Here is a 16,618-nt window from a genome sequence, read left to right on the forward strand (position 1 = left end):
AAATATTTATAGTCTATTTATCAAATGACATAATCACCTAAACACAAGATTACATAGTTTAAGTCATTAGCATAATTGCCTCAGAAATTAAAAGGTCTCTATTTATTTTTGAGGCAATAATGCAATAAATCTGCTGAATTTTTTTCTCCTTTTCAAATTCCTTATCGTACTTTTAAAAAACAGTCAAGGTGACAATCCTTCTCCACCTTTATCAAACTATAAGCACCATAAGCATTAATGACCATATTTTTGCTTAATTCCTTCTTCACACCGAATTTAACAGGGAAAATACTAACGATTTTCTTATTTCATTGAAAACATAAGTAAATACATAACGATTTTGTTTGTACGAATGTGCTATCATGTCTGACAACGTTGCGTATAGAACTAGAAATATTGTACTTCTAACCGAAACAACACACGTATCTAATCATATTTTCATATTTAATATCTGTTGATGAAAGCAGAAAAGTTTATCCTTGATGGCAATAAAGTAGTTTAATACGTCTATGCCGAGGAAAATAATTTTTTTTCTTTTGCAAAACATGTAGCCACCCTTCAGGACTCAGGAATAAGAACTCATTATTAATTATTCTAAAGAAAATGATGTCTTTACAATAAAAATATCAATGAACACTCGAATTATTAAAAATTTATTGTGTCATATGTGATTCGTTCGAAAATATATTTGCTGACAAAAACAATTTTTATAAATGTATTTTTTCCGAATTATATCAGAAAATGTCAAACAAATAAATCGATTCCGCTTTAAGTATGTCAACTGTAATCATCGTAGTGAAGTTTGCTATACATTACCTGCCAGTTCGTTTTCTACTATATATAAAAAACCCAGTCCATTGTTGACTTTTAGAGCATTAAGTCACCTCCAGTGACATGTTGGTAAGCTTTTATTTCATAGCAGAAAAACCAGGTTAACATATGAAAAAGACAGGTTATCTGGGTCAATCACAGCTTCACCCAGCTTCCTATTTTAGAAATAATTACTACATATATTTTTTCTATATAACCCACCATGTTAAAATTATTATTTCGTTTGAACATGATATCTCAACTAACAATTGTCTTTCCTGTGACCCACAAAGAATTTGGGTTGATAAAATAACATTATTTTGGGAAATGAAGAGTTTCCCGCGCCAGAAATTCGATCATTTATTCCGTCACCCTCACATAAATGTCAATAAAAGAAGGCTGAAATTAGCACATTAGCATAACTAATTGACTTATGACAGCCAACCAAGGAACTCTTTTAAAAGATAATCACGTGACGCAGAAAAGACTCCTTTTCAAATCCGTCAGTTTTAATCTTGTGCGGGGGAATGAAAGAAAATATGACTTACAAAAATAACTGTCAGGTGGTCATTACATCAAGGAAAAATCACCAACGAATCAAATAAAAAAAACAAGACTTTACCATAAATTCCCTTTGGCCTTGATGAATATTCAAGAAAGACGGTGAACTGGGGAGGGACAAAATGGGTAGAGGAAGGCAATTATCCACATGGCCACACTCCGAAGCGCGAGGGAGTTATTATATCAATCCGAAAAGTTTTTTTCGACGAGTTCTAGGATTTTGGTACTTACTATTAAGGAGTCAAGAGACAAATGAAGAAAAAGGAAAAAAAGTAATTCAAAGTGAACGAATGAAAAAACTAAGCAGAGTGGGGAAACCCTAATTTAAAAAAATAAGACGAGATCGAATTTTTGCGGAATGAGACGAGAAATATTAAATTATTTGCACCAAATTACTTAACACTCCCAACTATCACTCACTCGAGTCATTTGGCGTTTACCCCCGTTTATATAAAAAAGAAGTATTGTTTTAGGGAAAAGCGTAAAGGAGTGAAGACGCATGGATGGAAAAAGGGGACGAAGAATTGAGAAAAAATTGTAGATAGCGGGAATGAGAGAGGCGTAGTGAAGGGGGAACCGTTGGAAAGGGAACCACGAGAACTATTTGCATTTCAGTCCTCGTTTGCAAATTACTAAACGCAACAGGTGCTGCCATCGCCTCTGATAAGTCCGGAAGACACAGGAAGGGACGCAAATGGAGGTTGAGTGCATCCATACGTGCGCCTTGTTTTGCCGCGATGGATAAGGCAAGTGAAATGCGATAAAAAGAAGCCGTGAGGAGCTTCGAGTGGATTAAGCAGATATTAAGGTCACGGAGGGAGTGTGAATTATAAAGGCTCTCTAGGTAGATTAGTTTGTTCAATATCATTTCGATCTATCGTTCTTTTTTTCTGAAAACTTTCTAACAAACCTAATTAATTCTCAAACACGACGAACAGCAGAAGTTTTTTTGGCGAGGAAAAATTTTAAACTAAGAGCTTAATCAAATCATTGGATAATGGATGTGATTAAGTTTATGCGGAAAGTTATGAACTGAAGTGTTTATGTACCTTACTAAATTATGCCCTCTGAAAAAAACCAGTTTCTAAATTGCATCTAAAGGGAATCAGATAAAGGACTACGCTGAAAATTAAATAGATATTGATGAGGACTAAAGTGTTATACAATACACCTTAAGCATAACAAGACTGGTGAAAGCAAAATGACAACCAGTTCCGAACACTAATTAACGAAACGAAATAATCAAAGCGAACACTTTTTAAACATATAAATATTTTGTGTTCACAATGATTCAAATAAATTATGAACCATACACGTATTCTAAAATATTTTAGAAAAAATTATTCTATTCTCTTTCTCATTCATAATTTTGTTTACTCACATTTCTCTAGAGCCATGAAGGCATCTTTGCAACCCACAATTGTTACACAGGTTAACATAGGAATTTAATTTTCTCTGTAATATTAATGGAAAAAAATGTGAATATAATATTATTTTTTAAATACATAAATTCGTTTAATGGTTAAATTTTCTGAGATGCCTCTAGAAAATTGGAAGGTTCACTAAAACCAAAGTAGGAAAATTTTCATGTTAGTGCGGCGAAAACCTATTCAGATTTCGTGGTGGCACCGATGTGTTAACGTGTACCTAACAAAGTACAAATAAGTGTACTTAGCTTTTTTTTTAAAAAAATACCCCTTGGGAAAGTCTTTGACAGTACGGACATTTTACATGTTCTCCAGAGTCATCATATTTGCAAAAAATCCATCTATTGTGACCAGTAAAAATAAATAAAATCAATTAAATTAAAATTATTTCACCCATTTTGCATATTTCGTGATGTATATAGGAATCCTATCACATTTGGTAGGAGTTTGTAAAATTTTAAACAGAAATATGAATAAAAATTGAATGAATTAACCGAAACTGGATGCATGTAAATTGCTTAAGATACATATCTTTTCATCATCATCATATAGACATTAATTATATATACACAGGAAAAAATTTTATAAAAACCATAACCCCAACAACGTCTTTAATTAACGCACCAGGGTAGGAGGCCAGTTCCTTCCGCAACGACTTATTGGTTATGGTTTGCCAGGAAGATGTGGTACCCAAAAAAAACTAGGGTGGAGCTGAAGATGCGAATCGAACCCGGGCCCTTCGCTGAGAAGTCCAACGCTCTACCCCTAAAATACCAGGACCCCAATATATATATATATATATATATATATATATATATATATATATATATATTAATATATATATATATATATATATATATATATATATATATATGGGGGTCCTTCCCGGACTCCAACCTTGACGTGGTGGAAGGGCTTGTGCGTTCTGATGACCCCTAGAGCTGTGCTGGAGGGAGTAATAAAAATTGCTCCTGGTCGGGTCACCCATGCCAGAAAGGTCGAAGGTTAGGAGCCAGACGAAAGGTAGTCCACGCAGCGTCTGTTCCTCAGTGAGGCGGCTGCAATGGCGTCTGACCCCAGTGGGGCGGCCAGTAAGTGATGGTGTCACGTTAAAAACACTATTGAGGAAGGCAACGGGAAACCACCTCAATTATCATTCCCAAGAGCAATGTGATGGACAATAGAGATATTTTGAGTCCTGGCAACCACGGGGCTCGGCCCAATCGGCCGTGTGTCGTGCCCGGCAGCGGGGGAGGCAAGGCTTCCGCGGTCGTCATCCCACGAAACCATTGCAAGGGAAAACTAGCAGCAGCAGGACAGAAGACGCAGGAGAAGAAGACCAAATTAGTTAGAATAGGAAAGTGGAATGTTAGGACAATGATGAGGACAGGGAAATTGGAGAATGTTAAGCGAGAGATGGAAAGGGGAAATATAGATATTATAGGTCTATGCGAGGTGAGATGGAAAGATAGCGGGAATTACTGGAGTGATAAGTATAGAATAATATACAGCGGTGGGGACGAGAGCCAATGAGGGGTTGCCATAGTATTAAATGAGGAGGTAGGAAGAAGCGTAGTCAACATGGAGACGGTAACAAATAGTTTATTACTAGTAGAGATAAAAGCAGAACCGACGAACTTGGTTATTATTCAGGTATACATGCCACCGAGCAACCATAAGGAAGAAGAGGTCGATAGGATATACGATCAGTTGGAGGACATAATCGCGTTTATTCCCGCAGGGAAACATTTGATTGTGATGGGGGATTGGAATGCGACGGTAGGTGAAGGAAGAGATGGTGATGAGGTGGGCGACTACGGTTTAGGCACGAGGAATGACCGCGGGGAGAAAGCAGTTGAGTTCTGCAGGAGACAGGGGTTAGTCATCACCAACACTTGGTTTAGACACCACAAAAGACGCAGGTATACATGGAAAATGCCAGGTGACTCAGGAAGATATCAGCTAGATTATATCCTGGTTAGACACAGGTTTAGGAACAGTGTGAAAAATTCCCACAGCTTCCCGGGAGCGGATGCGGACTCAGACCACAATTTAGTTGTTATGAAATGTAGCGTACGTTTCAAAAAGATAGGACAGGGGCGGCGAGTTAGAAAATGGAATGTAGAAGCATTAAATGGGTTGAAAAGGAAGGAATACAAACAGGCGGCAGAGAAAATCATGGAGGATGGTAAAGGGCTTATAACTATCGAGGAAAAATGGGAAATGAGCAAAAAAGGGTTGTTTAAAGCCGCAAAAGACACTATTGGAACCGTTAACGCTAAAAGGACTTGGAAACCATGGATCACGGATGAGATGATTACAAAGATGGATGAGCGGCGAAAATGGAAGAATGTAAATACAGAGTTAGGCAAAATGAAGTACAAAGAATTAAACAATAAATTGAGGCGGGCAACAAATAAAGCAAAAGAAGCCTGGTGGAAGACGCAGTGCGAGGATATAGAGTCTCCAGAGGAAGGGTGAAATCGGTGCGCTGTACAGCAAAGTTAAATCGTTATCGGGAAGTAAGAAAGGAAGAGCTATACTAACAGTTAAAGATAGGGCGGGTAAGGTAATAGTTGACGGAGGAAAGATCCAAGAGAAATGGAAGGAGCATATAGAAGAACTGTATAGTAAGGAACTCAGACCAACAAATTTAGACATTGAAAAAGAAAATTACGTAGAGGATAACATCTTAGGTCCAGGCATACTAGACAATGATATAGAAAGGGCATTAAGTGATATGAAACTAAATAAGGCCGTGGGGGTAGATAACATTCCCGTGGAACTTTTAAAATGCTTAGGAAAATGTGGGAGGAAGAGGCTATATGGGCTGATCCGTAGTATATATGAGGAGGGAATCTGGCCGGAAGACTTTGTGAGATCAGTTTTAGTTCCTATTCCGTAAAAGGTAAAGGCCACGTCATGTGAGGACTACACGACAATTAGTTTGATATCCCACGCAGCTAAAGTTGTTCTCAGGATCATAAACAAAAGGATAGGGAGTAGGGCAAATGATTACTTAGGGGATGATCAGTTTGGGTTTAGGAAGGGGAGAGGTACGCGTGATGCCATTGCAGTAATGAGATTATTAATCGAGAGGAATATAGAACACAACCAGGAGGTATTTGCCTGTTTCGTAGATTTCGAAAAAGCGTTTGATAGAGTGAATTGGGAAAAACTAATGAGTATATTGCAGAAAATAGGAATAGACTGGAGGGAAAGGAGGCTAATCCGCAACCTGTACATGTCTCAGACTGCTCAGGTGCGGGTGGGAAACGGGGAGTCAGGATGGGCAGTGTTAGGAAGGGGTGTGAGGCAGGGTTGCCCATTATCACCATTGCTGTTCAACCTGTATGCAGAGGAAATGATCAAAGAGGCATGGGAAGAACTCGAGGTAGGAATGAAAGTGGGCGGGGAATTCGTAAAATCAGTTAGGTTTTCTGATGACCAAGCTTTAGTTTGTCAGTCAGCCAAGGGGCTGCAAGCATTGCTGAGTAAATTGGAAAGTCAGTGCGACAGGTATGGGATGAGAATAAATACTAATAAAACAAAGGTTATGTGATTTTCTAGAAAGGAAAAGGCTAAGCTTAACATTAAAATAGGAGGGCAAAAACTAGAGCAGGTAGAAAAGTTTACGTATCTCGGTAGTGTTTTGGACCAACACGGTCAAAGTAGTAGGGACGTAAGGAGAAGAATTGCGCTAGGCAAAGAAGCTTTCACGAGGAGGAGGGAGTTGATGACGGGGACTTTGAGTAAGGATGTTAAGAAAAGACTCGTAAAAATTTTGATATGGAGCGTAGCTATGTACGGCGCGGAAACGTGGTCATTGAAGCAGGAGGATAGACGTAGACTGGAGGCTTTTGAAATGTGGGTGTGGAGAAGAATGGAGAAGGTGAAATGGACAGAGAAGAAAACAAATGAGGAAGTACTTGAAATGGTGGGCGAGGACAGGGGTTTGTTGGGAGCAATCCTATGGAGGCAGGAAAAGTGGATGAAGGGGGTTTTGACCGGCAGTGGGTTGTTGAAGACGGTGATAGAGGGTAGAATGTTGGGCAAAAGAGGAAAGGGAAGGAACAGGATAGGGATGTTGGACGGGATGAAGGGAGGAAGAAAGTACTCAGAGATGAAGGGGGACTTGATGTAAAGAGGGATGTTGTGTTTTGCTGGGGGTCACAAATTGTTGAATTAGTAATGTTGTCCATCCTAAAACCTACCTTAACCGGTAGATTACCTAATAATAATATGTAATAATATGTTATACTATATATATGTATATATACATTCACACATAGAGTGCGGCACATAAATCCAGACACGCACGCGTTTCCTCGAATGAGATAATCTTGGTGGATAAGCAGAACCTCCTTCCCCAGACTTCTTTGAAGCATTATACTGAACCACGATATTGTAAAAAGTAGATCTGGGCTACCAGAAGAATCGAACTATTTCGAAATATAACGCCCAGCGCTAACACTTTCGATAATAGCGGCTCTTTGATTGTACTTCAAAGATATCTTTTTGGTTTATCACAATTTGTGACCAGAATATGTCGATAACACCTACTTAACCTTCAGCTTTAACGCCTAATAAAAGAGAACAGTCCAAATAAGATATAAGGCTTTGGAATTATAGAAAAATTGTATCATCAACTAAAATATGCCAGTTTTTGCATGTTTGCACAAAAGTGCAATACTTGCAGGGCCCTCATTAGCGAAGATCAAGGAAATGAATGGCCATGACAAATTATTTAGAAAGTTGGGATAATTTTACCCTCGCTCATGGCGCTTTCGCGTGACGGGAGAACAATGCCGTGTAAAAGATGTGGCCACCGCAATAAAAGTAAACCGGGACAACGACGGGGAGAATAGGCTAGGAAAGGCATTTCCTTCCGGCCCAGCGACTCGCGCTACAATGCCTCGTTTGCTACCTTCCAAAGCCAGCCCAAGTGCCGGATAGCTCACCCTCTCCGGCCACCCCTTTCACCGCTCGCAATGCCACTGGCAGGGGAAGGGGTCAAGAGGGAAGATGGATCCACACCTAATCGCACTTTTGCCCAGTCTGGGGTTGAGCCCGCTCCACCGCGAGGGGCTGACGGAGACTAAGACCTTCGCCGAACCCACGAAGCGCCGCTGCGGTCACGCGAAATATTCTCGTTTGGATCACTTCCTCCAGCGGCAGCGCCGTCCTCGGCCGGCATGCGGCCGCTTCCCTCGCTCCCTGCAATCGGTTGTTTGGGAAATTGCGGGGCTAAGCCCATTTCACTTGCCCCATTTAAGCATCCAGGTCTGGTGGAAAAAGCTCTACTGGCTGCTCGTGGGGATTTGGACGCATGAGAACGGTAGAAATTCCGTCTATAGATGCCTTCATAAGACCCGTGTTTGCTTCACAAAATAAACTCTACTACAATGATTTATTCAGACTGTTCCGGGACTAAACACATGGAATAAATCGTCATCCTCTACTATAATGAAAAAAATGGTCGGCTAGCTTGTGGGAAATAGACGAATAATTTTAAAAATTTTCAAGTTTACGACAAATGAGATATCTTCAAAAATCTGGCAATAGAAACGTACAAAAGTTGATAAATGGCCAATATTTTAATATATTTCATGATATAAAATAACATCAGGTGATTAGAAAATAAGATGTATGACACGTGGTTAGTTAATCACCGGTGAAATTCTGGGTTTTGACATCAATTTTAGAGATAAAATTGAGGGTTTTAGATGCCTTGTAAATAAAATACGAGGTAAATACTGATAACTGTTTGCCATTTGTAAAAAGTAATAATTAAATTTCATGCATGCAGCGTTAAATTATTTACCTGTTATAATTAATATCCATCACAATATAATTTCATTCAATGATTATGGTGAACAAGTATTTTGAATACTCACAATGTAAGTTCTCATAGTCAATTTTTATTTTATTTGCAAGCCTACTTTTAAGTTATATTTTGCATGGACACGAAACGTGCACTCCTTTTTATTAGTCTCATCTGAGGAGACAAAACATGATACCCCACAACATAATGAACCGTACTACCGGAACATAAATCTCCACACACTTCCTTCTTCCCTTCATTCAATTCAATAAATCTATTCTTTTACTACCCCTTCCTTGCTTGACTGGCGTCCTCCCCAAAGTCTTCGGCATTTCATCAATTCAATCGCCTAAAAAAATGCTTAATGTTCTTTTATGCTACAAGATATTTAATTTTACTGACAAAGATAAATAACCATGTGCGTTGTCACATAATTTTAATTAACATCATTATTTCACTAGAAAAACAATCCTTCATAAAAAGTGTTGACATTTATACGTAATGCTATTTCCTCGGATAATTACCTTTTCCAGTGAAAAGACAGATAGTATCATTCGTTATACTATTTAGATAAATTATCTGAATCAGAGTTTCATAAATGCGATATAGAATTACTTATGGTACCATACATCATTTTAGCCTGATCCACGTAATGTGACGCACTCCTGAAAACTGCTCTGTCCATTGAGCAGTTTATTTTGCAGAATGACCTGCGAAAACGTGCGTAGGACGCAAAATAATTTAACCATTGTCAAGTCTGGATACTCGACTAGTTTGAAATACGGAGGCATAAACACTGAAGAGAAAATGGGAAAAAGTGGGCTAGTCTTTAGAATCATTTTCGAGCGTTATACTTTTCTATTGTTTAGAACTAGGAAAGGCCCTGCGGCTTTTTTTCATATCAGATTATTATTTCGTATTTTATTCAAAAACTAAAGAAGCCAAATAGGAAACGAGTGAGAAAACAATTGCGATACGTGCCGACCGTAATAAAAAAACAAGAAATGCGAGTGTTTGTGCGCAACAATGACGTCAACGCGCCGTCGTCGACCAAACAATTCGGTGAGAAGGAAGTACCCATACTGCGCCATTAGGAAGCCACCCAATGCGTTCCCATCTCTGCTGCGCGATTGCATTACCAAAATGGGTTTGACAGCCCCAACATTCATTGTACGACTCGGAGGCAAAGCCATCTGCCAGGCTTCCACGAGTCCACCCTCCCTGTCGTCGTTGGCGAAGGGAGAGGAACTCCGAGGGTCCAGAGCGGTGACGGCGGAGGCGGGTCGGAGGGGGGCGGCGAGGAAGGTGGGCGTGGTTGGCTGGTGTCGCCGGAGAGGAAGTCGCCGGGAGGCTTTAGGGAGTAGGCAGGCGGAACCTTGGGCAGGGAAGCTCTTTTATGTGCCTAGGAGTAGAGGGTGAGGGTGGAAACGAAACGAAGAGGCGTCGGTGATTCCAAAGGGAGGCCCATTCTTCCCCCAATGCTCCATATTCCCCGCACCCCAAAACAAAATGAAGGCGAGGACGCGCGGGGAGCACGCGCGTGCATTTTTTGCCGGCGTGCTCGAAACTCAGCGTACACGTGCATCAATACTGCAGCCAAGTTCACTTCAGAGTGGGAATTCCGGACTTCTTTTGTCCCAGCAGGCCATACCCTGTACGTTTTCTATAATACCTCCCCAATGCTTTCCTCAGGAAGTAGGCCATCTACTAAAACTATAAGATTCACGAAGAAAACCAGATTTTGCACCCTCAAACATCTCCTTCTCTTTGTTTTTGCTTAATGACGGTTTCATGAGGTCGGAGGGTGAGTTCGAGCTTCATAAGAATTCTAGTATGTGCAAAGCTTTCAGTAAGTAACATTATTGATGCGGTATCATTCTCTTCGAATACAAAATGATTTCTATTTTACATCTTTTCGCATTATTTCTGTGACGGTTATTTACCCTACCGTCCCCAGGTTGCCGTCACCTGGACGTGAACGGTTAACGAAAATATACCTTATAAATTCTCCCTTCCCCTTCTCTAATGGGATCGTTAAGAAGAGAGGAGGCGCCTTCTCTTTTCAGTTGGCCGATTAATAATGTCTTCCGCGCTCTAGATATTACCAAAACTGTTCTACATTTGTGATACTGATTCATAATATTCAACTAACAACATAAGAAAAACAAATTTGCAATTTTTCACAGATTTATTTGTAACTTACAAATGCGTTTTAGTGCATTGAACATCAGGTAGGAGACAATGTACCTGAAGATACTACTAGTTCTATGAACTATTTGTAGAACTGACAAGGATAATATGCACATATTTTCCAAGGTCCTGAACAATACCTTTTTAAACTGGGTGAATAGTTAAAATATTTATGAATCGTAAAAAACTGAAAGCAAAATGTTATAAAAAAATACCTTCCAAAATATTTTCATTTCTACAAGCGAGATGAAAGAAGAATATCTAATAAATTAAAGTCACTAAAATGGGCCATATCATTACGCTAACTTATTGTATGAACATGATAATGGCGCAATTACAATAGCATTCCCGTAAAATGTAATTCATGCCAATATCTGGTTAAATCAAAATTCAAGATGATGTAATAATAATTTTATGTTCTTTGTTACAGATACCTCGAGAGCCTTCTCCATCGATTAGAAAAAATGGAACACCAGGGTAAGTATTGACAATTTTTTTTAAATATGCAAATTATATTTTTCATATTCAATTGTTTCTGGCTCAACCTTGTGGAAATTCATTTTAATGAAATTAAGAATACAAAGTAACTTTCCACTGTCCTTTATTAGCGTACAACCGGTTTCAACGCTCGTACCTGATGATGACGCTTGAGCGTTGAAACCGGTTGTACGCTAATAAAGGACAGTGGAAAGTTACTTTGTATTCTCAATTTCATTATATTTTTCATCTTAGTTTTTCCTAACTCTATTTCAGAACCTATAGATTTACCATTAATTTGAGTTAAACCCGAGTGTTTTGAATGGAAACGTAATTATGTGAACGTAAACTAATAATTATGAATCCATAGCAATATTTTTACCACTTGTACCGGAGTAGAGCGTTGAACTGACTGCAGGCCCGGGTTCGATCCCTGGGCAAGCCTCTCTGGGCACCTGCAGCTCCACCCAAGCTATGTGATATTTTCGGTACCAGGTCTTCCTAGGAAAGCGCAACCGGCAGAGTAAAAGGCACTGGCCCCCCACCCTGGTGTGTGAATTTCACACGGGCTTAGTGGGTGAACTCTAGCGTCATCTACCAAACCAACCTTAGGGGTGATTACAGTGTTTCTTCAGGAATATTTATAGCAAAATTGATTGTTTGCCTGATGAGCTCCATTATGAATTATCAAAATGTATGTATGCTCCATAGTGCAAGTAATTAAGCTAATATCCTACTTTTTAACTCATTGTTATGAATGGCCTTTTCGGGGGGGAGGGGTCAGTTAGAGGGTAGAAAAAACACCACTCGAGTAAATATTAACCAAAAATATTTTCCGCATTTTTTATTCGGTGATAAATGGGTCATAAATACCAGCTGCTAAAGGGAGCATAAAAATCACACCCATTTGTTCGTAAGACATAAGCTTAGGCATGATAGCAATAAGGGACTGTTGTAATAAGGAATTCATAGTAATTATTTCCTTATTTTATGGCTACGGAAAAATTTTTTCCTGAATGTTATGAATGTGAAAAAATATTAGATTGAGCGAAAATAACTAGGCGTTGCCTAATTTTATCATATCAATGTGTTGGACAGTGGCTATTAATTATCTCGAAACGGATGAAATGATATCGTTTGAACTACAAACAATGAGTTGGATGATATAGAGATGTACAAGAGAAGAGTTACATAAAAAACTATGACATAAAACTTCTCAGCGTTTGAGCTGGAATACACATAGGACAGGAGAAATGGGAATGAAGACATGGTTTGTCGGTCCCGAGCAGTTTCAAGAAAGGACGTTTGACTTACGGAATCGGCTGAGGCAATAATTTTGGGCCCGATTCCATCTTCTACCGGCAGCTGTTACTCTTAAACTGTATAACGTTTTCTCCGATTCCATCCACATCTGTGGCCGAAGTAATTTTCCATCTAGCGCATCTGAGAGTGAGTGGGAGAGAGAAAAGGGAGACAGCTTCGGGAAAGAAAGGACGATGATGGTCCATTTCGTTATTAAGAGAAATAGCCCCTCGGAAGGAGGGCAGGGCATTTAAAGTACCCCCGAGACTAATGGAGGAACTCGTGCCCCAAATTGCACCAACTGGTTATGAATTTTTCTCTACAATTGAATGGTACAAAAAAAAGGTGCGGCAGAGGTTATGAATTTCAGCGTTCCGAAATTATCCGGGAACTTCAACGGGTAAGGTAAAGAGAAGGTTAATGATTTAATTACTACGGCAGCTTCGAAGTCAAAATGAGCAAAGCGAAAGGTAAACTAATGACTTTTATTCATTAGTAATAGCCAAAGAAACAATACTTTTAATACATTCTGCTCCAGTAATGCACGACTCCTTATCGAAGAAATAAAAATAAATGTCTACCCTTGAATTTTATATTAATAGAAATTACCACATTAATTAGGAACAAAGTCATAACAAAGCATTATGCATAAATCCGTTAGTTCATCCGTAAACTCATTTCGAAGATAACACACCTCAACTTAAATAAAGAATGAAATAAAATGAATGGATCTTGTAAAGAGGTGTGCGGTGCATTTTATTTCAAGTTCTGACTAGAGATTGGTTAATGACAGAGATATGGACTAACAATTCATATTCACTGTACGCCAGGAAAAACTTCTACATGAAATACGTAACTGATACTTTAATAATCTGTTAAAGCTTGACTAAAAATATTTCATGGAAATAATTGTTCCATTAACTCCTGTGATGTAAGTATAGTTTTTGCATGAATGAAATATATGTAATAATTTGACTGATGTGTGGTGTAAAATTATATGTAACCAATTATTTTTTTTAATTATCTTTTTTTTCTTGCTGATTGATTGATGTTAATGAGATGGGGATTTTCTTGCTTTGTGAAAGAGATGTGTTTTGAAGTTCCCCTTAAGTGCACTTTTGTTTAATGCCTGATTTTACCTTTGTGATTACATGGGAGTTGTGTGCCACCTGACACTGTCTATCAGCACACGTGGATTTTTAATAATAATAATAATAATAATTATGGAATAACAACGCAACTAATGCAGCTAAATCCCGTCAGTGTTATATTTCCAATTGTGAATAACCGACAAGGAAATACGCTCGTCTTTCATGTACATTTCATCTATTAGATTGTATCATACGTTGTATAGTTTGCTAACTTTAGGCTATATGTTCGTATTATATTTTAAGTTTGGCAACAGCTAAACATTGTGATTCATTAAGTAATAACGCATATTTCTCAGAAGTTATAAACAATTATAAATATTCACTTTCAGATTATTGCGGTCAAGATATAGCAAATTTCACAACAAGCAGGTTATAGCCTTTAAGCTTCTAATCCTGCGACAAATACATACATTATGATTCAAAACGAGGGGCAGGTATCCGTATACCTGCTACCAGTAACTTGGGATATAATATCGTTAATGATTTACTACATTATTCGATTAGTACATTTTTCCTTTCTTTTCCGAAGATTTCTCAACCTTAAAGAGTTATACTAAGACAGCGAAAAATATTTTTGGCAGTTCCACGAACCAAGCCTTGCAACAACAGGAAATACCCTTCTGCAGGCAGGAGACGACTTTTTCCAAGAGGCATCCGTATACGAAATTGGATTTTTAATCTGGGCCAAATAATAGACAACAAAAATCGTGCGACTCACTCATGCGTAAAGTAAATACTTTCTCGCTTTAATGCCTTCACAATGTCCGAATAACATATTTATGCGTTCCTGCAATTTGAGAAATGATCACGCTTTAGGAAAAATACTCGCTCAGTATGAAATAAAAGTATTGAGCAAAAAATATGAATGAAAATAAAATCTGCGGGACATAAACCAAAGGTACAAAGCAGTAACTACTCCAAATATCCAAAATAAGGCTGAATTTGGCATTTATCTTCAGATGTAGGTGTCACAAGAAATGCACACGAACGCGGTACAAATAAGTGCTAACAAGAAATAATTACATTGCCACTTAGTACGTTTCGCCATTGGTGGGTGTTCCTTCACTTGTTTTCCGTCCTGGTCGATTTGCAGCACCAGTGTACTAATTAGCACGTGACTAGACTACCTCATTGCTGCCAATGGCAAACTAAGCGAGAAAATCTGGAAACAAACGAGAAACTGATTCGAGCAAAAGAGCATTAGCGAGAACCGTCACGTGACGAAGTCGGACCCCACTTGTCGCTCACGAAGCGATGAAAGTCCCAATATTGGAGAAATATCTTCAGCGTTGGAATTTAATTTTATTGCGAGTGGATCCAAATTAGTCTTAATTGCCTAAATTGGCCAAATAAAAAATCGAAAATCGAGCATATTAACCGAGGAAAAAAAGAGCAATTCACAGTGATGAATTATCGATAGTAGACTTAAATCAGGTATATTTGAACCTCATTCTTTCTGATGTGTCGAGACTCGGGAGGCTTTTTCATCCCTTGGGTTCGTGAAATTGAGAAATAATAGGTACTAATAGCTTCTGACTAACCATATTTTAACAATACCTAGTCTATAGGTCCCTGAAAAGTTTTAACTCATAGTTATCCCCTTGATGTGCAGTGCTGAAACTGGATTGTGAACGATTTTAAGATTTTATTTTCCCACTAACGATAATATATCAAATAACTGGGTCCGACCGCGCTAAGGGGTGAGTAATTCGCGGTGGCTTGCAGGCTACGAAAATATACTAAAAATGGAAATGGAATATGGCGTTATGTGCATATAGTCAACTTCATATGGTTTAAGAGTCTACTGCCGTTCCGGGAATAAGCATTCTATTTATTCTAATGAATCAGCCAAAGGAAAAAATAAAGATATTGGATCATACTTCCGACGGATACCAATTTTATATCCGACCGATAGGAATGTTATTACCAGGTCTTGCTGTGTGAAACAGATGGACCGAGTTAAAATGAATATGATAAAAGAATTCCAGAGTATAAGAAATGCAAACAGGGGAAAGTTTTTCACTCGGCTCAGGTTTCATTAGAGTGCATAGACGGATTTCATGATCATATTCATGCTTTTTAAAACGTGCAAACGAAATAACCGTGTGCATCCAAAACATTCAATTGGAGTTGGGGAAAAAATGAGATAATAATGGGATGATTTATACATATACTACCTCGATCAAAAAGTTCCCGGAATAACCACCGTGTGGCGCTCCCATCGTTCCGATTTGAGTTCTGTTTTTTTTGTTAAATTGGTACATCTGTTGTTGATATTCCCTTTAAATCTTAGTGTCATAACTTGACATTTGCAAAAGTTACGTAGCCAAGAGTACATCTATCTCTGTGTGTGTTGGCGATTTTTTACAATTGCAGAAATGGATTTAAATTTGCAACAACGAACTTGTATTAAATTTTGCGTAAAAAACGGATTTAGTGGCGCACGGACGTTGGAAATGTTGGAAAAGTGTTTCGGCAACGATTCTCTAAAAAAACGGTCGTTTACCAGTGGCACGAGCGGTTCAGAAGTGGAAGAAGAAGAAGAGCGGTTCAGAAGTGGAAGAAGTCAATCGAAGATGATGAACGCAGTGGCAGACCATCGACATCGAAAGTCGGTGAAAAAATTGATAAAGTAAAAGAAATGTTGGTCAATAACCGCAAATTAACCATCAGAGAAATAACGGAGGACTTGAACATGGCCTATGGATCCGCCCAAGACAATGTGGTTAATGATTTGGGTTTCCGTCGTGTAGCAGCAAAGTTGTTGACGTCGCAAAAGACATGATTTGCGAGGCTGAATCCGATCCCACATTCATCAAAAGGGTCATTACTGGAGACGAGACGTGTGTTTATGAGTACGACACGCAATCCAGACA

At 38.7% G+C, this 16,618-nt stretch overlaps 1 protein-coding gene across 1 annotated transcript in view; it reads left to right on the top strand.

Moving 5' to 3' along the window:
* Positions 1-16,618, top strand: part of LOC139697824 (delta-sarcoglycan-like) — a 389,418-nt gene that overhangs the window by 241,676 nt on the left and 131,124 nt on the right. The window contains exon 2 of the mRNA XM_071596680.1: positions 11,243-11,289. Within this exon, the coding sequence (XP_071452781.1) occupies positions 11,243-11,289 (47 nt within the window). The remainder of the gene's footprint in view (positions 1-11,242; positions 11,290-16,618) is intronic.

Source organism: Hetaerina americana, unplaced genomic scaffold (assembly GCF_022747635.1).
Source record: "Hetaerina americana unplaced genomic scaffold, ioHetAmer1.1.p SCAF_8, whole genome shotgun sequence".
Taxonomy (NCBI): Eukaryota; Metazoa; Arthropoda; class Insecta; order Odonata; family Calopterygidae; genus Hetaerina; species Hetaerina americana.